The sequence below is a fragment of the Choristoneura fumiferana genome, chromosome 20 (genome assembly GCF_025370935.1).
Source record: "Choristoneura fumiferana chromosome 20, NRCan_CFum_1, whole genome shotgun sequence".
NCBI classification, from domain to species: domain Eukaryota; kingdom Metazoa; phylum Arthropoda; class Insecta; order Lepidoptera; family Tortricidae; genus Choristoneura; species Choristoneura fumiferana.
The window spans coordinates 11,925,422-11,949,278 of NC_133491.1; the positions used below are offsets into that span (position 1 = coordinate 11,925,422).

The following is a 23,857-nucleotide window of genomic DNA, read 5'->3' on the forward strand; positions in this document are numbered from 1 at the left end:
CATCGTCGATAGGTGTGGGCCCTTACACGATATACTCTGTCAGTCACAAGCAGAAGCATTTCGCCCTAAGCGTACCCTTGCTGCAGCCTTAGCTCAACGGTATTCCATGGTTTTCCATCAATCAGCTGTCAGTTTGACGTAAAGGGTAGCCCGTAGTATTTCGCTTTGTATCCAGTTAGGGATGGCTCATGTTTACGAGTAGATACTTATAGGGGATTTGAGGGTAAAAATGTCAAGGATAAAATGTTTTTAGGGTAATTTTAATGGTGTCTAAAACCTGTTTTAATCCTTATTGTTTTGAGATGGAGTCAACATTTACGTTAGTTAACTTGGAGAACAATTCATCATCAGCATATAAGCCGTATAGGACGTCCACTATTGGACAAAGCCCTGAAACTAATCACAAACGTGTTGCAAATGTTAAAATTATCAAACGCACCTTACGATACTCTCTTGAGTCCTAGGAGTAGTACTTAACCCTTTTCTTGGCAAGTTGAAACAAATGTACTCAATTCAAGCCTCGTTGGATTCTTGTAGAACTAACAAAATATGTACCATATATGATACAATGCCAAGAAAAGGCTTAATGTCTAGAGTTGGATCACTAAGATTTGTTATTTTGGACATTATTTCAACGTTAAAATTCTACCATAAGCCTACCTCGCTACGCCCTTGTATATACTGTCCCAGTTCAAACAAAACAAAGTGTCATCACAATGCATTGAATACAATAGTATTGTTTCGAACTTAGTCCCAACCCAAAAGGCTCGGAATTCGTCAATGCATCCCTTACTAGCATATACGTTTCAGTTAAGTGCGAAAGAGATGCGCTACCATTGAAAGCTCACAATTAAAATGTATTCACTAGATAAGTGGGTTATAAATGGTAAATAAACAATTATCATTACTATTATTTTTTAAGGGATTAATTTACCTCTTCACGTCTGTTTCTCCTGTTATCTGTTTGTTTCATGTACAATTAAGAGTTATTAATTCATGCATTAGGTATTGACAATGTGAAGTAACCTTCATTCTAAGTCATCGGTTTACCACTCATTCTGGCGTCAGTTAGTACCCTTAGTGTAAGTTTGCGGTTAAAAAATACGTCTCGATCGCGTTCGCGTTAAAATCTCAATTCGTATGGAAACACGAACATCGCAAACGTTCCGCTAGAGGCGCTGTTCGTGCTTCCATATAAATTGAGATTTTAACGCGAACGCGATCGAGACGTATTTTGTAACCGAAAACTTACACTAAGGGCACAGACGTAGTTTTTCTCGAAGCTTCGACTTGAAAACCAGTAGAGCGCCCAGGCTCTCAAACTATGGTTCCCAATACGGTTATGTTTCTTGGGGATCGATTTGTCATATCTGTCGAAGATCTCGCAGGTCCTGAGGCCGTATTGCCTAACATTTTTGGCGTTCGCGACCGCAATCAAATGACAGTTTTTGTATGCGAAATCTGTCATTTGATTGCGATCGCGAGCGTCAGAAACGTTAGGCATACGGCCTCAGGTCGGCAAGAATGGTATAGGTATGTTGCCGGAACTTCTTAATTGCCCACTGACGTTGTTTCGTTTCATTTGCGAAACGACTAAGAGGCTAATTTAGATACATCCGGTAATGCTAGCCATACTTATACACCATGTCGTCTACATATACGCAACTTTAAAAGCGATGTGATGAGTTAACAAAATTTAAGCAATGTCACATCGTTTTGACAGTTCATACTAATGTTATAAGTATGAAAGAAAAGAAGAAAGAAAATACATTTATTTAGAACAACACAACACGAGTTTCTGTGACAGGGATGGCGCTAATATCGTAAGGTCCGTTTGAATATTGATTATAAATATGTATGTTAGTCTGTAAGGTATTTATTGTATGGGCCAAGTTGCCCGAAATAAATGAATTTATTATTATTATTATTATTATTTGACAACTTTGTCATTTGTTACACGTTTGTGATTGGTCAAATCACTTTTTTTTTATTCGACTGGATGGTAAACGAGCAAGTGGGTCTCCTGATGGTAAGAGATCACCACCTGCGACACCAGGGGTATTGCAGACGCGTTGCCAACCTAGAGGCCTAAGATGGGATACCTCACGTGCCAGTAATTCACCGGCCGTCTTAGGTACTCTCCACGCCGAAACACAACAGTGCAAGTACTGCTGCTTCACGGCAGGATTAGCGAGCAAGGTGGTGGTAGCAATCCGGACCTGCAGAATACTTACTTAAGAAGTTAATAGCAAAATTAAACTACAATAACACAACACTCAATAATTATTATTACAAATAGATAACGCTCTGGCTCAGCATAATTCTGGAGCGTTAAAAAAACACTCCAGCCCTGATTTTCTGCCAACACCGCTGTACAGAATTACTACACCAAATCGATGTACTACACACACAAATATGAAAGTAGGTAACTCTGTTTGGTATTTATTCACGATGAACAAATTATAGTGCATTATTTTATGGAGATAGTTTGAGATCCTGTTAAGGACCCTAGTTTTTATTGCAGAACATTACATAGTTCCCGCGGGATAGCAATAAACGAATTCTTCGCAGACTTAATCGCGGGCTTCAGCTAGTAAAAATTAATAATCAGTTCGTAGCTTGAATGAGTTTCTGTGACAGAGATGGCGCTGTATCGTGAGGTCCATTTGACAACTTTGTCATTTGTTACACGTTTGTGATTGGTCCAATAACTAAATAGGTAAGCCAATCGCAAGCAAGACTGTAAGGTCAAGCGAGCCTCTCGATTCTAACGCCATCTAGCGTATTTCGATTCAACTGCCAGGAAGCCCTCATTATCACATCGACGGTTAAAAGGCTACTTGATTCAAACGCCATTTTGAAAATTGTACAGGAGAGCATTTTCAAGATTTGAAAAAAATTCACTGTTCCCAAAATAATTAATAAAAATTTAAGAGTGACCCCAATCATAAAGCGGCGTGTTTTTCGCTAATTTTTGATACATATAAAATAAATAAAATATGTTTTTTTACGAAGTTAGATGTAACTTCAGCCATTTTGCACTTTCTCTGATCAGGGCAGAAAAATCTAAGTGCACGAATACGATTTATATGTTGAAAGCAAAATGGTTTAAGTTTATGTACACTTCTTTAATAGATCAAGGATAAATGATTTAAATCGCTCACTAAGTAGAAAATGGTCATGGATGAATGATATAAAACGCCCACCTAGTTGTAAACTGTTTATGGATAAATGAGTTAACCGCTCACCTAGTTGTAAACTGTTCAAGCAAAAATGACTCAAATTAAAATAATTAATAATTAAATCTCAAATACCTACCCGTGTTGATTTGTGTTCATTGGTATGTAATATAAGCGCCATTTTTATTGCTAGGTGAAAGAATAAACCGATTTTAGTACGATATTTTGTATAAATAATAAACTAATATAAAGGAATCAAGTGACAAAAAGACTAAATAAAAAGTGGTCAAGGAAAATTAGCACAAGTCAAATTGTTTCATATGCTAGTTCATGTAAGATTGCTTCAAGTGGGAAAAATATTGTTGAAATGTTCAAGTTCTGATTTTTTTTTTTGGTTTAACAAAGCAAAATGAATTAAAATCCTATGTTTAATTTTATATGATCAAGTAAAAACAATGCAAATGTCGATGCCATTTGTTTCCATCCAAAGATAAATGGCTTAAGTTACAAATAGTAAAAAAAACGGTTTTTTTGTGGGTCTATACATGCTCTGAAAAAAAAAACAACCAAATTCGCTACACTTGAATACCCGTAAACCGGAATGATGCCCAAATTTTCAATGGAGCCAAGCGCCAAAAAAAGTGCTCAGATTTACCTCAAACCCGGCTCAAAACGACGCGGAAAAATTCACTGATTCCAATGATGTATACATATAACTCAATATCGCCCAAAATGGCGCTTGAATCAATTAGCATTTTAACCGTCGACATGTTTTTACCCGACTTCCCGAAGGAGGGTTATGTTATTCGAGCGTATGTATGCATGTATGTAAGTATGTTAGTATGTATGTATGTATGTGGGTATGTATGTCCATTTCGTTGGTCCTCGCTGCAGCCTAAACGGCTGGACGGATTGTAACATATGAGGTATCATTGAATTCGTCATAACTGTCGGAGTGACATAGGGTATATAATATTTCAATATGGCATCTGCAAAAAAAATTTGGCGAAGGAATTAAAAAAAAAATGTATTGTAACAATATGGGAATCAAATGAAAGCTAATAATTAGCCCATTCTAAATATATATATGGGTTAATAATACTTTTAATCTACTATTTTCACAGAAATATCAAAAAGTATAAATAAAAAACATTAAATTTAAAAAATCTAAAAACTCGGCTGCCTTAAAAACTAAAAGGAAGAAAATAAGTCTAGTGGTTTAGAACTCTGTCAAAAAGCTCATTCAAGGTTCAACAGTCGGAACACATTCAAATCGTAACCAGCTCAAAAAAATCTTGGTAATCTTAAATGAGCTTCTTGACAGAGTTATAGACCACTAGACTAATTTTCTTCCTTTTAGTTTTTAAGGCAGTCGAGTTTTTGTGCTGTAAGATTCTAGCTATTTCCATAGCCCTTTGACCTTGTGGTTTCTTATGAGGTCTATTGTGTCTTATAGCCACATTATATTAAAGGATTGTAGTTACAACAGCGGCACATGACCGGTCGGGCAACCCCGGACAATAGGGGGTGTCATGTGACAGTGACAGGAAGGCAGACTCGAGTTTCAAACACAGAATTAGAACGGCTAGCTCGGCTACTGTTTTATTTTTATAATTTTTAAAGAGTTGACTAAGACAGGTTTAGTTGAGAGCACTGACGAGCAAAAATGACGGGTCCGTTTCCACACAGATTTGTATGAAAATTGAAAAGTAATCAATTTTTATTTGTATACAAACCTCATTGGGTTGCCAAGATCTATTAAATGAGACATGTTTCGTTTCTGTAGGTGAGTGGGAGCAGTGTCCATATAAATTTGCCCATTGTCCTTTAAGCAAAAAATATGGATTTAAATGTAAGCAAATAGGGCGTAAGCATTTTTTGCTGATTTTTTTTTGTCATCTGATGATGAACTCTGGTCGAGTTCGAAACGCGTCAGCGTAGTGGTAGGTGATGATAGTTGGGTGTGTGTGTTCATACACCGTAGAGGCCGAGGAGCTGCATGGACGTATGTTGCATAGACGTAGCTATCGTAAAGCTGCGGGTCAGTTCATAAATTTTGCAGGTGGTAGAACCTTGTGCAAGGCCCGCCCGGATTGCTACCACCATCTTGCTCGCTATTCCTGCGTGAAGCAGCAGTACTTGCACTGTTATGATTCGGCGTGGAGAGCAAGACAGCCGGTGAAATTACTGGCACTTGAGGTATACCATCTTAGGCCTCTAGGATGGTAACGCATCTGCAATCCCCTGGTATTGCAGGTGTCTATGGGCGGTGGTCATCTCTTACCATCAGGAGACCCACTTGCTCGTTTGCCATACAGTCGAATAAAATTTTGAACATGAAACTACCGCGGGACTCACTCATATTAAATGATAACATGTCAATAATCGTAACTTCATGACAATAATGTCGGCTCTGAGTTTATTGAAATTCATATATGAAATTACATTTGAAACTTACCTCGAGCTTTACCTAACCAATGCAATGCAACTGCAATCTGGGCCCGCGTTGGAACTATGGCCCAAGCCCTCTTGTTCTGAGAGGAGGTCTGTGCCCAGCAGTGGGACGTATATAGGCTGGGATGGATGGATGGATGGATGTCAATAATGTGTAATGTATGATATGTCGAGCTAAACTCTATTTCAGACGTGAGTTATTCGATAGAATTATCATTTAATAAAAGCACATAAACCATAAGTAATTTGAGAGAGTTTTTGTTGAGGTAAAGGCTAAAAAGACAAGTTTGACAAAATATCAGTGAGTCTGTAAGTTGATAAGATTCCTGACGTGTTCTAAAGTGATTTTGACAGCTCCTAATTAGCATAATATGAGCAAACCAGCTCATCCATACAAACAGAGCGGTCGTTGACCCCGAGATATACGAAGCAATAATTCGTTGCGTTATCTCTAAATGGATCCCATCGATCAGTTCGAAAGTATACAACAATTTTATCTTTGCCGTTGGTCAATATTGGAACTACAGTTGCAATGTACTTACTATGTAGAATACGTAGAATTGAAGCGCCACAGTTAAGTGCATTTATAAGTTGGTCAAATTATGATTCTTAAAAATAAATTGATGCTTTTATGACCTGGTATGGGGTGTAAAAATACTAGATTGTATTTATGAAGTTAGTCTAGTTATTTATTTTGTAACACTTATTGCGTTTTATGCCTAAAAAATAAAACCATGGCTACAAAATAACTGGAGCAATTATAACTCAGAAGTATTTTTTCCTTTGTTCCACTTTTATTCCTTAACTTTGCATTCAACATACTAGTAGACCAAAATAAATAATAGGATACCTTTCATCATGAAAAAAAAAAGTTGTTCCCAAGGGTGCGTGGTAAACAAAGTCTTCGCAGCCAAAGTCACGGGTAACAGCTAGTTCATAATAATATTAAGTAATAGGTAAGATATTTCACTTCTTAGTCGGTCGGTACACTCTTGCCAGAGTGGTCGTGGTCATCATTCTGAATCACGATGAGTGATGATTTTGGTAATACGGCGCCATTCGTCGCGGACTGCCGCTTTCCGGGTACATTCATAGACCGAGCACTTAGTTGCGGCCCTGATCTGGTCCGTCCAGCTCATTGGTGATCTACCACGTGGCCTGGTGCCTTTAACTTTTCCCTGCACTACGAGACGCTCTATGGAGTCATCACCACGACGAGATACATGGCCAAAGAAGGTCAGAATGCGTGACTCCACTGTGGTTGAGAGGCGTTTTTGTATGCCGTTCCTTTAATATGGAGTCGTTTTTACGAAACTCTGTCCACCATACTCCTAGCATCCGTCTCCAGCACCACATCTCCAACGCGTGAACTTTCTTCTTCTCGGTTTCTCGGAGAGAGGAAAATGAGAAATATCAGGCAATAAACGAGTCTGTGGTTTCGTGGTCTTTACGTTAAGATGAACTCTTCGTCTCCAGTTCACAACACTCCAACGCGTGAACTTTTTTCTTCTCGGTTTCTCGGATAGAGGAAAATGAGAAATATCAGGCAATAAACGAGTCTGTGGTTTTCGTGGTCTTGATAAGGCTCCCATTTACGTTAAGATTATTTTTATACGGAAGCAAGAAACGCCAATAATTGGTTTACGTATACCTATGTAATTGTTTACACAATACCCATGCCATGCTGTATTTATACTCAACTTAGAAACCAAGCAAAACGCCTATAGAAAAACAAAAAGTACAAAAAACCTAGTCAAAACATTCCTAACCAAAAATAAACCAAAGTTAAAAATGCTAAAAAAAACTAACAAATTCGACGAGTAAAGTCAAAGTGACTAAGACTAATGCCAGAAGTTTTATGACTAAAATCCAAGTTGACGACTAAGTCGAGTCAAAATGCGTCGTGACTACTTGAAGCTTCGACTGAGCGACCCCAGTCCAGGCTCCGTTAGTTCGTCGTTCCACGCGTCGGACTCTGATGACGAAAGTTCGGAGCGAACGCGCCGAGAAGAGACGGCACTGCCGCTGGCTGTTGCCGCGAAACAGGTAAGAAATAAAAACAGGAAGAATTCACTATTACTCTTTACATAGTTAATCATAACTTGGCCCATTGGCTTGCAAGCATTACACGGAATCGGCATCTATATTTTGGTCAATGGGCCTGGTCACATCAAAACGGCGCGGCGCAGTACTGTGAAATGTTTAAACTGTAGTATTTTATGTCCATATGAATTCTTTGTACTGATTTGTGGTGTGCGATAAATAAATTTTGTATTTTATTGTGCTTGCAGCGCGCCACTAACCTATGTCGGTGGGATGTGGCCAAGTCCTAAATTTCTAAGAACCGCCGGGTCAGATTTTTTTTTTGTTTTAGATTCAGTCCCACGGCCCCAAGGGCCAAGCAAGGGGTGCATGGTTAAACCCGATAAGTCGAAATAATTGACAAATGAAAAAAAATCACATCTATGTAAAACATTAAAACTTAATTCCTAAAAATTTGAACGACTTGGATGTCGCGTTTCACCACGCACCCGTCGGCTAGGTCCCGGCTTTCTTAACTTGATTTTTGATACTTACCAGACCGGATCAGGTTAGCTTAGTACACAATAGGCTCATGGTCCATGTGTACATAGGGCGTATGCTAGTGGAAAATTGGCAGTGCACAGTGGATCAAGGAGCACAAAGGCATGTAGCGATGACATTGCACAGTCCATGCAACACTTTAAAAGCGACCGATTAATACAAACGAATGTTAAGTTATCATACGCTTAAGCGTGGATAAGGTGATAATAATGTACAGTTTTTTAATTAAACATACGCTGTTTTATATGCACATCACTCGAAGAACAGACAAGTAACCGTTGGGGGATTAATAAAATAAAAATCCTCGAGCGCCGACCACAAACCGGAAGATGAAGCGTTGGCAGGCCTCCCACTAGGTGGACTGACGACATCGCGAAAGAGTTGCATGCAACCGTTAAATGCAAGTGGCAAGTTATCGTTCATTGTGGCGTTCTAAGGGGGAAGCTTTTGTTTAGTAGCTGACGTTGTCCGGATAGTGATGATAATGATGTTTAGATCCAGTTATGACCTTGCATGATCCATTGTGTACCTACAAAACCATAAAAAGTGATCGATGAAAACAAAAGAATGTAAATTTTTTTTTTTATGCAGCCTGTATTATGTCCCATCCCTGGCAGTCCCTGTCCTGGGCATGCACCTGCCAATCGAGCTGAAAAGCGCTCAGGTCGTCCCGCCATCTCCTCTTGGGTCTGCCTCTGCTCCTATACCCATCCCTCGGATCCCATTCGGTTACGATCCGTGCCCATCGGTCCGGGTGCATGCGGCAGACATGTCCGGCCCAGTCCCACTTCAGCTTGGCGGTCTTGACACCCACATCTGTGATACGAGTTTTAGAGCGCGGTATCGCAGTAAGTTAATATTAGCTTAAAAATAAGTATTTATAAAGGATGCATGTAGAGTATTCAAGCGCAAGCCACACAGAAGAGACGTAGGACGGAGGCGCGTCGCAGTAGCGGCGCACTTTGAATCAGTTTTCATGGTGAATGCATAGAAACATCGCCATCCAAAGCAGATAGAAGAGACGAAGCGGAGGCGCGGCGTGGACGTGACTTCGACGTCCGCGACTCTCCGCCCCGTCCGCGACGCGCCCCCGTCCCACGGCTCTTCTGTGTGGCTTGCGCCTTAGAATAAACATACGCGTCCATATACTCCCTCCGGATTGAAACTCCTACAAATCAGTTTTCCATGTAAATAAATAAAACTCGGATGACGTTATCCTGTTATTCGTGACGTAACATAAATCTCGTTTATTCGTCTCTTTTATGCGAATACCGAATACTGTTGGCTCGTAAATATCCATTATAAACGTTATTCGGTAATGTAATGTGCACAGGACGTCTCGTAATAAATGGCTAATTCTTCAGCTGATTTTAGGACCGAAGATTGTGAAGTACCTAAACAAATGTAAGTTGATAACAGTTTCCACCCCTTAAATGTCAATCAATTTAAAAGAAATTGCCACGAAAATGCGCGTTCACGTTTAAATCTCAATTTGTATGCAAACACGAACAGCGCCTCTAGCGGAACGTTTGCGATGTTCGTGTTTCCATACAACTTGAGATTTTACGAGAACTCGATCGAGACGTATTTTGTAACCGAAAACTTACACTAGGGGTACAGTTGATAACAGTTTCCACCCCTTAAATGTCAATCAATTTAAAAAGAAATTGATCCACGACGCCAAAAAGGCGTGTTAGACTCGTAAGTTTGACGCTAATGTCTATCTGTCTGTCTGTGGCATCTTATATCTCAAACCGGTGACCGATTTTGATGTGTTTTCTTTTGATCGAAGCCTTGTTTAATCGAATTAGTTCATAGCTAAGTTTCATTAAAATGAGTTCAGATGTTTTTAAGATGGTAAATTTTGAAATGACGATATCGGGGGGTTTTCAAATTTGTAAGTTGGTAGGTACCTATGTATGTATGTAATTTTATTCAATTATTATTATTATTGCTCTTAGCCAAACCAAAACTTAGTTCTGTAAGTTTTTTTAATGTATCGATTAATAAAAAACAAATTATAGAATAGAAACAATGAATAATATTTTTTTTTAAAACATGTACGTTTCTAGTCACATTTCGAAAATTGGTCAAAATAGGTTCCTTATCAAACTTATCAAACTTAAAAATTGTGACCACATGTACCTCTTAAGAAAACGAAAAAAAAGTACAAAAATAAACTCAAGTTTGTGCATTGAAAAATGCATCAGACAAAACAAACCGAATATGTTATTGTACAAAACACTTCACGCCGAATGCCACATATTTACCGAACGATTGCCGCATCTCTAGTCGTAATATTGGAGACTGCAAAAATGCAAGATACAACTAATTCCTTTATCTTGTCATATAAAAAACAGTCCAATTAAACTGAAAATAAACTCCGCTAAAGGCAAGCTCAATCGACGTCGAATTTTACAGTGGCAATAACATAAAACATCGATTACAGCGTCGTAAACGGGAGTTCCGTTTTATCGTCAAACGTACATTGTAACAGCGAAAGCTTTTATTTGACCACTTTACTTTTAATCTCTTTAAAAACAAACTTTACATTTAATCTAAATCACGGAATAAATCTGCGTTATCTACAAACAACGCTCCGAATTTGCAGTCCACACAAGCGAGTTGACCATACGTGGTCCCAGCATAAATTAAGATTATCGACTAACCGCCCAAATGCGAGTTGAATTCGGACGTCGAGGGTTCCATACATATTTAAAAAATAATTTGATTGGGTCTCATTTAATCTCTAAAAAATCGAACTGATTAGGTCTTATACCTACCCTGTTTAAATTCATAAAGTACATTACGGCAATGGCCATTCTTGCACATTCTTGTAAATAATAAAAATTATGTCAAAAAATTTAACCGACTGCAATAAAACATGAAAAGTCACAATCTTTTATTACAGTCTTGTTTCTCGTTTAAATTAAAGGAACTTTCCTTTTGAGTAGGTGCATTTTTCGATCTTCAGTATTGGAAGTAGGTACGTTTCCTCCAGGTGGCATTAAAAATTTCCATCTTAATTATAATCCATACCAAAATAGTCTGTCTAAAAATCGTACTGTGTTAGAACATGATTAGAACGCGCTGAATTTCGCGATCGCATCCACCATCTCTTTCTAACCACGTCTTATACAGTGTGTTAGCAAGAAGTGGTGAAAACGATTGTGATTCCAATTGTGTTAGACAATAAGGCCGCTGGTCCAAGTTATCTCAATGCTACAGATTAAATAATTAACGTAGGACTCTATCATCGGGTCACACAGCTCAGAAGTTGCCCGGTCACATGAATCACCTGATACAACCCGAATTATAGATTATGCGACCCGTGATGGGCATAGAATATCTAAGGTCCATTTTGCGTACAAAATGTCCGCCATCACCTATCACCAGTAAGCTTCAGTGGCCACCGGAATAAAAGAAAGAGGTTTAAAGTGTTCCTTTTGGTTATTCGAATCTGTATCACTCGTTGGTATTACCTCTATATTTGCAATGATAAAAATGAATCCCTTTTTCCCTTGGCCATACCGTGACTTGTGAAAGACTTTACCATACGGAAAAAAAAGAAAATTGAGCAGTAAATTAGAAAATTCAAGATAATTTAACGACTACGACATATAAACTTTTCTAATGTAACTTTATTGGAGACATCAGGCGCGGGTTTCTAAGCGTACAGACAGCTAGAAAGGACTTTATTTTATAGCATGTACAATATAAAGATTTCCTTAGGTATGCTCGCGATCGCAAACAAATGACAGTTTTTGGTTTTTGTATGCGAAATCTGTCATTTCGTTGCGATCGCGATTGTCAGAAACGTTAGGCAATCCGGCCTCATGTATCAATAATATTATATTATGTAAAAAAGTTCGATCTACTTGAATGACATATGTACAAAAATATGTCACACTGAGGTTGCTCTTTGTACGGGAGGGGTAGAAGGTATAAGGTATTTTATTTCCCCTTGAAACGACAGTCCGCTAAGCAACATAAAAAGTCGAAACCTTAGCAAACGTAATAAAACCTTACAAGTTCCATTTAAAAGAAAGAATAATTAAAACAAGTGAATACGCATAAATTCTGCGCGAAACTGGGTCAAGGAAGCACCTGAGGTATTAAATTTTGCAACGGAAATTCTTGAAATAACGAGTGCTTGCCTTTTCCAAGTATTGGATCAGCAGCGTCTGAACCAACAAAAGAAATACTTTTTAATAATAAAATTATAGAAAAAAAAAAACTTCTAACTTCTAAACCTTGAATAAATATAATAGTTATGTGTGATGGATTGAGACAAATGTGTAGGTAAACATCTCACTTTGACTCATAAGTCGGTCGTTATCATCCTGTCAACTCATTGTCAATCGCTTTGTCTAATACATATAGCGATCAAGACTTTTTGTAGAATGTCTACTTACTTAGTGTTTTTTTTCTGTAAGTATTCCTACAAGTAAAAAGTAGGATATACGCTAGCACTTCTACATACATATTTTGCTTATTAATACAGCCATGTAAGTAGGTATACAAATAGCCTAGCTAAGAGACTAAAACATCGTCTACATACACGCAATACTCGACTTAAAAAGGAACTAACAATTCTGCGCACAAGTTTGAGATTTTGCACATTGGCGCTACTTTACTCATTTGCTTATAGGCAAATATGTAAACAAAAAAAATGTACTTTTAAGAATAAATGTATTTAAAACCCGGTTAAGGTTGAAAACATTGCCCAATGCCCTTGAACCAAAAATACCTAAAGCTTTCGCCATACAATCCAAACAAATACAAATGGAACTTACAGGATCTCTTATCACGCGCTAACGTATTAGTAAATTTTCAGCTTTACGCGGTTGGGGTAGGGTAGGCTTTGGTATACGTTGTTAGGTATGATACGAGTTTTGGATGATAACAAGGTTATATTGGGTTCATTGCTCGTGCTTACTATATCTTTTGTCGGAAAGCCAGTGCGCAGTGCTATTGTGGAAAATACGTCGTATAAAATGGCGTAGATTCAGCTTGCGCAGCGTTCTGGCGCTACAAACTACAACGTACTCGTATAACACGTACAATTTACGGGAAAACTGGGAAATAAAGTGTGAGGAAATAAACCACGTTGATCTTACTGCCCACTAATATAATAAATGCGAAAGTTTGTAAGTCTGTTTGTTTATTTGTTTGTTTGTTACTTCATCACGCATAAACCGCTGAACCGATTTAGATGAAATTCGGTATACAGACCGTTTGCATCCCGCGGAATGACATAGAATAGTCTTTATCCCGGAAAATTCCATACTTCCCGCGGGATAGTGAAAACCGAATTCTACGCGGACGAAGTCGCGGGTAACGGCTAGTATATTATAATTATGCGAAAGTTGGTGAGTGAGTGAGTATGTTTGACGGATTTGGATGGAATTTTTTTGATGGATAGCTGGACATGCAGGATTAGCGGGCAAGACGGTGGTAGGACCTTGCACAAGGTCCTACCACCTGCAAACAAAAAAAAAGAAAAGAAAAGGATCAAAATTTATATCAATACAAGCGAAACTTAACTATATTTATTTACTGTTTTATCCAGAAAACTACTATTGCAATGGGAATTCAGTAAATACCGGGAATTTATATTCCAATACCTGACTTAATCGTTTACGCGAGCAAATCCCGGGTAAAAGCTAGTAAGTAACTAAAAATCGAATAACTGAAAGCACTTGGTCAACCTTGTAATATGAAAAATAGTTTCCATATTCGCGGTAATCGCAAGGCTTTGATCAGGGATAAACCGCGGTCATCCCTGCCCCTTATGTAAAACACGTGCCCCGGGGTTTTTCAGGATCTCAGGGCCTCCGAGAATGTAAGGGGTCACATTGCGGGGTTTGCGGAAAATTTGAATACTTTAGCTACGCATGTTGGTTGTGAGTTAAGTATTTTTTTAAACGGTTCATTTCCTAATTTTTTCTACCATGTTTTTTTGTGTGTGTGTGAGAGAGAGAGAGAGAGAGAGATTTATTTACATGTATTCGATATACATAAATAACATTAGATGGAAAGAATAAAAAAATAACATCGAATAGTATAAAGTGGGCCCCACTCAGCATAATCCAATAATAATAATTAATAGCTAATTAATAATAATAATTGCATAATTGGTTGGTAATCCATATCTATGGCTTCCATAAGTCCATGTGCGTACGTCTATGGCTTAGGTCATAGCCTCTTAGTGGTACCATCAGCCAAATAAGTGGTCTATAAATTTTTAAACAAGTTCCTATCAAATGAATATGTCGCTAAAGTCGAACTTTCAAGTTGACAGACACGTCTATTGGCATTATTGTTTTTTGACATGCAAACGATTAACAGCTTTAGGGTGGTCCACATATTTGGCTGATGGTACCAAACTAAAGAACACACTGACAATCACGCTGAAAATACGATAAATTTTTGTTTTAATATATTTTTCCGGTGCCGCCCCTACACGTAAAGAGGGGATGATTTTCTTTCTACGTCTAACCCTTGGTATGGGGCGACGATGGATAGCTCTATCAAAAATATTGTATGGAAACTGTTTTTCAATTCAGGTTTTTTCACAGCTGTTTCAAGAGCTAGAAACATTTCGATTAAACTAAAAAGTGGCATGTTCTTTTCTGAATAAAACTTAAATTAAAAATTTAAAAAACCCCCGACATAAAAACGCCCGAAAAAAAACGCCGCTAAAAAAGACAACTAAAAAGTAAAAAATAATTATGCACTACCTAGCTGTTGCCCGCGACTTCATCTGCGAAGAATTCGTTTATCCCTATCCCGCGGGGACTATGCTGATTTACCGCAAAATTAGCCTAAATTAATTTAGTATAAGTATCTAGTAATATTTTTTTATCTAAGCGTCGTCTGTGTCGGGGGACCGCTAAGGTTAACAGGACACTAAAGTACATTTGTTGTATTTTTTAAAGTATTAACCTTAGCGGTCCCCCGACACCAACGACGCTTAGATAAAAAAATATTACTAGATACTTATACTAAATTAACTTAGTCTAATTTTGTGGTAATCAGCATACCCCCGACACAGTATGGTGTCCATGGGCGGCGGCGATCACTTACCAGTGACCCGCATGCTTGTTTGCCAGCTATTTGATTTAAAAAAAAACTTTCGTGATTTTCTGTCATAATTAAATAACATAGGTACTAAATAAAATTCAAATTTAAATTAACTTGTAGGAATACAGTAAAAAATTCATTTTTCTTATCATAATTATCACTGTTGTTCCTTGTATTCAGTTTGCAAGCAAGCGTACAAATATTTCATTGAATGGGACTTATCACGCTAAACACACGAGTAATATTTACTTCGACGTTTCGACCACACTACAGTGGCCGTGCTCACAAATAGACTATTAAGCCCTAATATTACTTAACTTCTCTTGAAACATATTTATTGATAAAAAAAAGTACTAAATTACACGGTTCAACTTACAATTATAAGCCAAGAAGCCCGACTAATTTCGATCTTTTCGGCAGAACATTTTCATAAGTGTATGAGTTAGTAATTTCCGAGCGCTGTGAAAATAGGGCATAACCTTTCAAGTTGGCTAATCAACACGTGGGAAAGTCGTGATTTGGTCCGGTGCGCGTTATCGGTATCGATCGAAATCGTTCATTGCTGAAGGCTAGACAGTACTGGACAACGGAAAAGAATAAACTATTAACACGTCCCACCCACTGATAATGTTTAAACTATACATTATCACTGCCGCACAAATGGTTTATGCGGACGAATCCACGGGTAAAGGGTAATCTGTCGAAAAAAAAAATTTTTAGCTGTTTATTTCAAGCAAAAAAAAATAAAAAGCATTTTACAATAATAAAAGTGAGTCCTTAATCCTAATTTTAAGGATTTTGCGTGGCCTCGGTTCGCGAAAGACTGAGTTGCTCACGCGTAATTAGTCTAAGTATACATGCGAGTAGATATTTAATTTATTATATAATTCATTATTTTCCATGCATGCAGTTTTTGCTTTGTCTTACATATAACCTTAGTGAGTGCGCATCCGTCCCTTCCCTCTTAACCCTCTGCCACTGATGTTACGTCTGACAGACACCATAATACCTAAGCATTGTCGCTATGTTGCCATTTCGCCGCGTATCGTTCTGTCTCTCTCTGTACCTTCCTGCGTGGACGCACGCCCCCCGCCAGTGCGGCGACGGCAGCCGCGGCGTGCGCACGGGTGGAGTTACAGCCGGTTGGTGTCCACAGGACGTAAGGTCAGTAATAACATATATAATATGGTAGACGTATTGTCAGTAATATTTTTATAACGTCATAGTGTCTTACATACGTCAAGTCAGTAAATTAATTATATTCATAGTGTCTAGCAGTCGTCATCTCAGTAAAATATTTTGAAGTAAAAATCGATTCTAGGTGCAGCTCAGTAAATTGTTGGGTATTGATTCTAGATGGCGAGCGAGGCTCAGGCTATGCCTTCGAGGAAAAGAAATGCCAGTCGAGCAGTTAACATCACGAACGAGGAGCAAATTCTGCAGTGGTTAAGAAGAGGCGACTTTGTGTTGCATTTAGCCAGGGAATTAGTGCTCCCTGCCTTGAAACAGAGGGTTTACAATGAAAAGTTGCCTAGAGAATTGAGGATGACGTTACGCCGAGTATTGGGTCGAGATTTACCTCCGCCACCACCACCGAGCGAGCCTGAATCATCATCCGCAAGGAAGCTGTGTCGTGTCTGTCCAAGCAAATTGAAGCGGCAAACAAGATTTGTTTGTTGTGCTTGCACAAAACCGATTTGTCTCCAGTGTGCGGCGCAAATTTGTGAGGACTGCAAGAGCGAAGTTTAAGGCTGATTTAAAAAAAAACTGCTCTAAGGATTTATTTAATTATTGTTTTTTTTATTAATTTTATGCTAGAAGAAGGCAAATTTACGTTATAATTGTTGATTTTATGTTTCTATTATTTTATAGGATTTTTATAAAATGGCTGTAATTAAAGTTCCTAGAAAACGATGATAATAAAGAAGATTGGTTATTTTAATAATCCATGACTTTCATTGCAACTAATTAACCTTTACCAGTTCTATATATTACCACGAAATAATACTTATCCTCTGATTTATACAAAAGCATATATATTTTTTTATAATGGCAAATAAAATACACGTCTGACAGACTACTCCTCAGTGGAATGTTTACGAAAATCCCACCTCAGCGGCAGAGGGTTAAATATCATCATCATCATCCTAGCCTATATACGTCCCACTGTTGGGCACAGGCCTCCTCTCAGAACGAGAGGGCTTGGGCCATAGGTCCCACGCGTAAACGCGTGTCTTAAATATATCTTTCATAAAATATCTTTTAATCGCGCTTTTAATTTGTTAAATGTTATTACTTTCTAGTTTTTTCGCAATTGTCAACGGTAAATTGTTTAATAGTAAATGATAGGTACTTTTGTAGAAATGCCAACGAACGACGCCTCCATTTGGCTAGGTGCTTTTAGCATCGCCTGCCTAATTTTCTAGCCAGGTATCCAGTCAAAGGTCATGATAGTTCAGGTTTCTTGCGAAAGCATTTGTATTTTTAGAGCTAGAATCGATAACGTTTTAGTCTACGAGTAAGGTTCGGTCAAAGAAGAAACCAATCAACAGAATAGATTGCCAAAATAGATCACGGAGCCTAACGGGAGAATGTATGCTCCTCTCCTGGCTTTCCAGCTCTCGCAATGACTGTGGATAGATAAGAAACCCTTCCTTCCTTTCTTTTCTTTTATTCGATTGGATGGCAAACGAGCAAGTGAGTCTCTTGATGGTAAGAGATCACCACCGCCCATAAACATCTACAACACCACGGGTATTGCAGATGCGTTGCCAACCTAGAGGCCTAAGATGGGATACCTCAAGTGCCAGTAATTAATTTCCTTTCTTCTTCTTCTTTCTTTCTTCTTTTTTTCTTCCTTTTTTTCGCGGTAAGCTCCAGGGAATACAGTATTTGACTATTTTTTATATGATTATACAAATTAAAACTTCACAATACCTTTTATTGAATAGAGATACAAAACCATCAATTGGCTCTGCATATCACTATTCTTTCTACCAACTATTTGGTGAAACAATTAACAAAATTACCTAAACCAAACGTTCCTCGGCCAAAATAAAAGTCTGCCAATAGTTGTCTGCGAAATAAAGATATGCGTAATGAGGGCTATCGTTTTTTGTCTCACTAGATGGCGCACTGTTGCGTGAGATTTTTAAGTATGGCTTTCAAAGTCTGTTATTACGGGCGTGAAAACAAAGTTTAGATTAAAATCATATTAAATACACCTTAAAACCGTACCATAAAAATATCGAGCATGCCACAGTGTTCCATAGTCCCCGTTTTGTTCGGAAAAAAGGGAGGACAAAACCCCGAAAGACAAAACTGTCTCAAAACATTTTTTTTTTTCTCCGTCTGACTGGGGCAAAGGAACTGGCTCATGCATATATGTTTATTTAACGTTTGGGCTCCACAGAAAACCAGCGTTACTGCACATAATGTGCGGCAACACATGCTGAGTGGAGACCCTTTTTGGTATCCTGCCGTGTCACCTAGTAACATAGTTTTAGTGCTAGTTCTAGTCTTAGTTTTAGGTGGTACATTTTGGAGCCAAAATAAACTTTTCTTTCTTTCTTTCTTTCTTTAAAACACAGACATTCATTGCCCCGGAACGCATATTTGCCATAACTAATTTCAGATATTGCAAAATAAAAACAAAATTATTCTAAATATAATCTCACTCAAAAACTATGAGATTTGACATTTCGGAGACCTCACGCTACACTAGCGCCTCTAGCGGCGAATTCATACGCGATAGCCCTCATTAAACTGCACTACGGACAGGCCACCGCCGATTGGCGCCGATATGATTGAGATGAGATTAATAACATTTTATTATTTGTTTCAGGACACACGGACGCACGTCGTCGTAGAACTGTACGACACTGAGAAATCCTACGTCGAGTCGCTGGAGATCTTAGTAAAGGTATGTTTTTAACACAACTTAATACGTATTAAGTTCGATGCTTTCAATATTATAGTCAAGAGCAATAGAATCTGAAGCCATATTGTCAAACACGTGGATTAACTAACATATATAGGGTGTGGCCTGTAATATGAACAACATTAGTTCAGCGACTTTTAAAACAATTTTTTTTTTAAATTTTATTACACTTTTAAGTTTATTCGAAGAAGTAATGTAAAGCAAAATGTTTGATGTTTGTAGCGTGACAAGCGACGTCAGTTGTGTTCTAGGATGGCGTACCGTACATTGATAGCAGTACTTCATTTGTATGAAAAAAGGATAATTCAAAGATTCCATTATTTTTAAAAGAGCTTGTTCAGTTTGACGAGGACAATCTATGTTTTAAATTTTTGCTCGTATTACAGGCCACACCCGGCATAGTTGTTAATACCACCCTGAAAATGAGTACCACGTACGTACTGTTTACCAATTCTAGGCTCGCACAATAATAAAGTTGTGCTGTTAATATTTTAGGCTGAGTATTATAAACATAAAATTCGTTTAGTACTAAGTAATAACAATAAAGACTATTATATGCCTTTTAAATTAATTACATGAACCGTTACGTGATCGTAACTCCAGGCATCTCAAAAATTAGTATTAAGTTTCAGAATCTCGAGATTAAGCACTATTAACAACTCCATATTACTTCAATTAAGATTACTTTTTTTTTGGACTCTTTTTGTATTTTTTTTTATTTCAATTCCAATTTTTTTTATTTTTACGGTCGGTCGGTTTTTAGCGACATCTCTTGTCCCTGGTGAGCGGATAGTTCCAAGAGAGTGTTTGATGTATCTCGATGAGAACTAAAAACATGGATGGCGTTACTGTCGCTGCTTAAGTGACTAATGGAAAAAGCAAGTTGAAATGTTGGTGCATAGGAGAAATTCGTGTCTAGACTCCTGTCCAGTGGTGGTGTAAGGGAATAGCACGCAGCACGGATTGCTGAGGACCTGGGTTCGATGCCCAGCGCTTGTCTATTTTTCTGGTTTTTCTGTGCATTCATGTCTCAGTTTGTATTTTCGAGATTCTGAGTAGGACAGTGACTAGAATACTTAACAGCCATAGCACGAGGCTGCAGGATAAATAAGGCCGGCGTCAAAAGGCGAATATTAAGTATTAACATTTTATCATCCCAAAAGGGTCTGAAAGTAATTAGACAGGGCCCGAAGCTATGGAGTAGGGATGTGGCGAATATTCGCGTTTTTCTTTTCGATTACATATAATCATAAATTATAAATCAAATCAGAAAAAAAAACAAATAAATATAACCTAACCAACATAAAGTTGGAAAACCCCCGACTTTGTGTGAACCGATTTTGATAAAACATATCTAAGAACCATCGCTAGAAAACCCACTTTCGAATAAAATAAACCGCATTCAAATCGATTCACCCGTTTAAGAGCTACGGTGCCACAGACAGACAGACAGACACACAGAACACACATAGCGGTCAAACTTATAACACCCCTCTTTTTGCGTCGGGGGTTAAAAACAAAAAATAATCATTACTGCTGGAGTGCTCTATTTTTAACCCCCGACGCAAAAAGAGGTGTGTTATAAGTTTGAACTCTATGTGTGTCTGTCTATCTGTCTGTGGCACTGTAGCTCTTAAACATATTATTTTTTTATTATTATTTTTTTCTTGTGCATATGCTGAGACTGGGAACCCATTGTCCCGACTTTTTATTTTTTCTCCCACATTTTTTTTAATTTTAATTTTAAGTTGTGGCAATAAAGGTTTTTTTTATTTATTTATTTTATTTATTTAAACGGGTGGACCGATTTGAACGCGGTTTTTTTAATTGAAAGCAGGTTTTCTAGCGATAGTTCATAGACATGTTTTATCAAAATCGGTTTAGCCATTTTTGAGATATTGAACTTTAAAGTGACAAAGTCGGGAGTTTGCCAACTTTTTGTTGGTAAGGTTATGAATGATTAGACATTAGAACAGAATAGAACTAAGAACCGTAGGTAGTTCAAATTTGCTTGTCTAAATCCAAACCTTACGGATTGAGGTGTCAGTAAGGAGAGGCTGGAAAGAAAGAAAGAAAGAAAGAAAGGTTTATTTTGGCCCTAAAAGTACCACCTAAAACTAAGACTAGAACTAGCACTAAAACTATGTTACTTGGTGACACGGCGGGATACCAAAAAGGGTCTCCACTCAGCATGTGTTGCCGCACATTATGCATGCATTTTATACAATACTAACGATAGCGACCCACTCCGGCTTTGCTCGAGTACAAATTTTAAAAAGTTCCGAACTCCTTCCGTTAAAAATTATATAACTAAAATATAGTTAAAACCGCATTAAAATCGGTTGTGTAATTTGAAAGGTCTAAGCAGCTTAACTTGATCCAAAGTAAAGAAGGATTCTCTAATTATTTTTCACATAGATTAATTTCGCCAATTGTTTCATAATGGAGGAACGTTTTTTTTTTAAACTGTAACTTCAGGATTGTTATAAAACTCACCGACCTATAGGTTTTTGGAGGATAGTCCTGAAATACATGCTGATTACTCTACAGTTTCATAAAAAAAATCGTTCACCCATGGGATCCCATTACATCCTCACGATGTTTTCCTTCACCGTAAAGCTCGTAGTAAATTTCTAATGTAATTCCGCACATGAATATCGAAAAACTCAGAGGTGCGTGCCGGGGTTTGAACCCACGAACCTCTGCTTGAGAGGCGATAGGTCAAACCGCTAGGCCACCACGGCTTCAACTTTTTTTTTACATACAAGCAAAAATTCCATCCTGGTTTGTGGTTCAGTTTCCAATATTAAACAAAATAAAACTCAGTAAGTATTCTTTGTGAATATGAGTGACAGATATTCGTACGGAAATAAACCTCGTAACACTCTTTCCTGAGAAGAATGCACAGCATATCAAAAGGTTCCTAATCTTTGGGAAATATCGGTTTCGTTGGAAGGTTCCGTACATCCTACTTATAATAACAAAATAGATAATAGTACAAGTATTAATATAAGTAAGTGCTGGTATTATAAATGTGAAAAATTGTATGTATTCGTGTGTATTTAGTGCTCCTTCACGCTAAAACGGCTGGACGGATTTAGATGAAATTTGTATGTAGATAGATGGACATCTAGAAAATCACATAGGCTACTTTTTATCCCAATATTCCCACGGGATCAGGATAAACTTACTCGTATTTAAACAATGATTCGCCCATTGTTGTGAGGCGCTTGTTTAGGATGAAGTACGATTTAATTAAGAAGTTAGAAGAACATGTGTTACAATTTATTTTTATAAAATATACGTATTTAAATGTTAACAAATTCATGGCGGAAATGCTCGCGCAGCCCCTTTGGTGATCAAAGAAAATGTGTGCGAATGACGTCTTTTGAACCAACGTATAAATGGTAATGTTAATTGGTTTTTCACCCCAGAGGATTGTATAATTGTCCAGTATTTAAAACGATTTTAACCCCCATTTTAAATGGAGGGGTGTTATAAGTTTAACGCAATGTCTGTCTGTCGCATAGCTCTCAAGCAGATGGACTGATTTCGATGAAGATTTTTATTTTTATTTTATTATTTTAAGAACACATACAGTCGTATATTAATGAGTAAACAGGTAAACCAAAAACAATATAAAGACCTCGAGGTTCATAAATATTCATAGGTACTAAAAGTTATTTAAAACTAATGTGAGTACTAAAATAAATTAAAAATCAACAAAACTAGGTTCAGTGAAAGATAAATGTTGACAAAAACACTATACAAAATGTTGCCTGACTAATTTTTTGAGAGTAACAAGCGAACTCGCAAATGGGTCAATATCATACAATTGTTCATTAATTAACCGAGGAACTCTTCTGAAAAAAGTGTGTTTAGTGTAGTTAGTACGAGCAAAACTGACATGGAACAATCTTCGAGGACGCAAGGAGGGACAACTAAAAACTACAACACTAAACTAAAACTTATACTATGTAAGAGATCTGGGCACCTAATTTCATTTTTTAAGATTTTGAAAAAGAACATCGAATCTAAATAAAGACGCCTATTTTTGAGTGAAAGGAAATTAAAATATTTTGAAGATTGTAATGAATTATCAAAATGTTTGTTGGTAAATTGAGTTCCCTTGCTATTTTAGTAGGCATTATTATATCTAATACCTTAAAACGAGCAATTCTTGTGCATATATGTATATACACATCTCGGAAACGGCTTCAATGATTTCGATGATATTTTGTACATGTAGGGGTTTCTGGGGATGAAAAATCTATTTAGCTTGGTCTTATCTTTGGGAAAACACTTGTTATCGAGTTTTAGCCCGAGAAAAGCTCGGTTGCCCAGGTACAGTCACCAGCATTAATATCTGCCACAGCGGAGCGTGCAAAAATATCTGACACGTCCTTCCGGCCCTAGAAATAGAGTCGTATCAGATATTTATGCACACTTGTTGTGTCAGATGTTGGTGCTGGTGACTGTACTTATTATTATAAAAGTGACAACTACAGGAGTTTTTCAACTCTTCAATTTGGTTACGTTAGGTCATTAATTAGTTAGTACTAAAAGCATAGACGTTACTATCATAAAGTAGGTAACTGTTATAATTCATAGATAT

The 23,857-nt window shown here is 37.6% G+C and overlaps 1 protein-coding gene across 1 annotated transcript in view; it reads left to right on the forward strand.

Annotated features, from left to right (window-relative positions):
- Positions 1–23,857, forward strand: part of LOC141439227 (rho guanine nucleotide exchange factor 17) — a 166,097-nt gene that overhangs the window by 116,036 nt on the left and 26,204 nt on the right. The window contains 1 exon segment of the mRNA XM_074103430.1: positions 19,147–19,224. Coding sequence (XP_073959531.1) covers positions 19,147–19,224 — 78 coding nt within the window.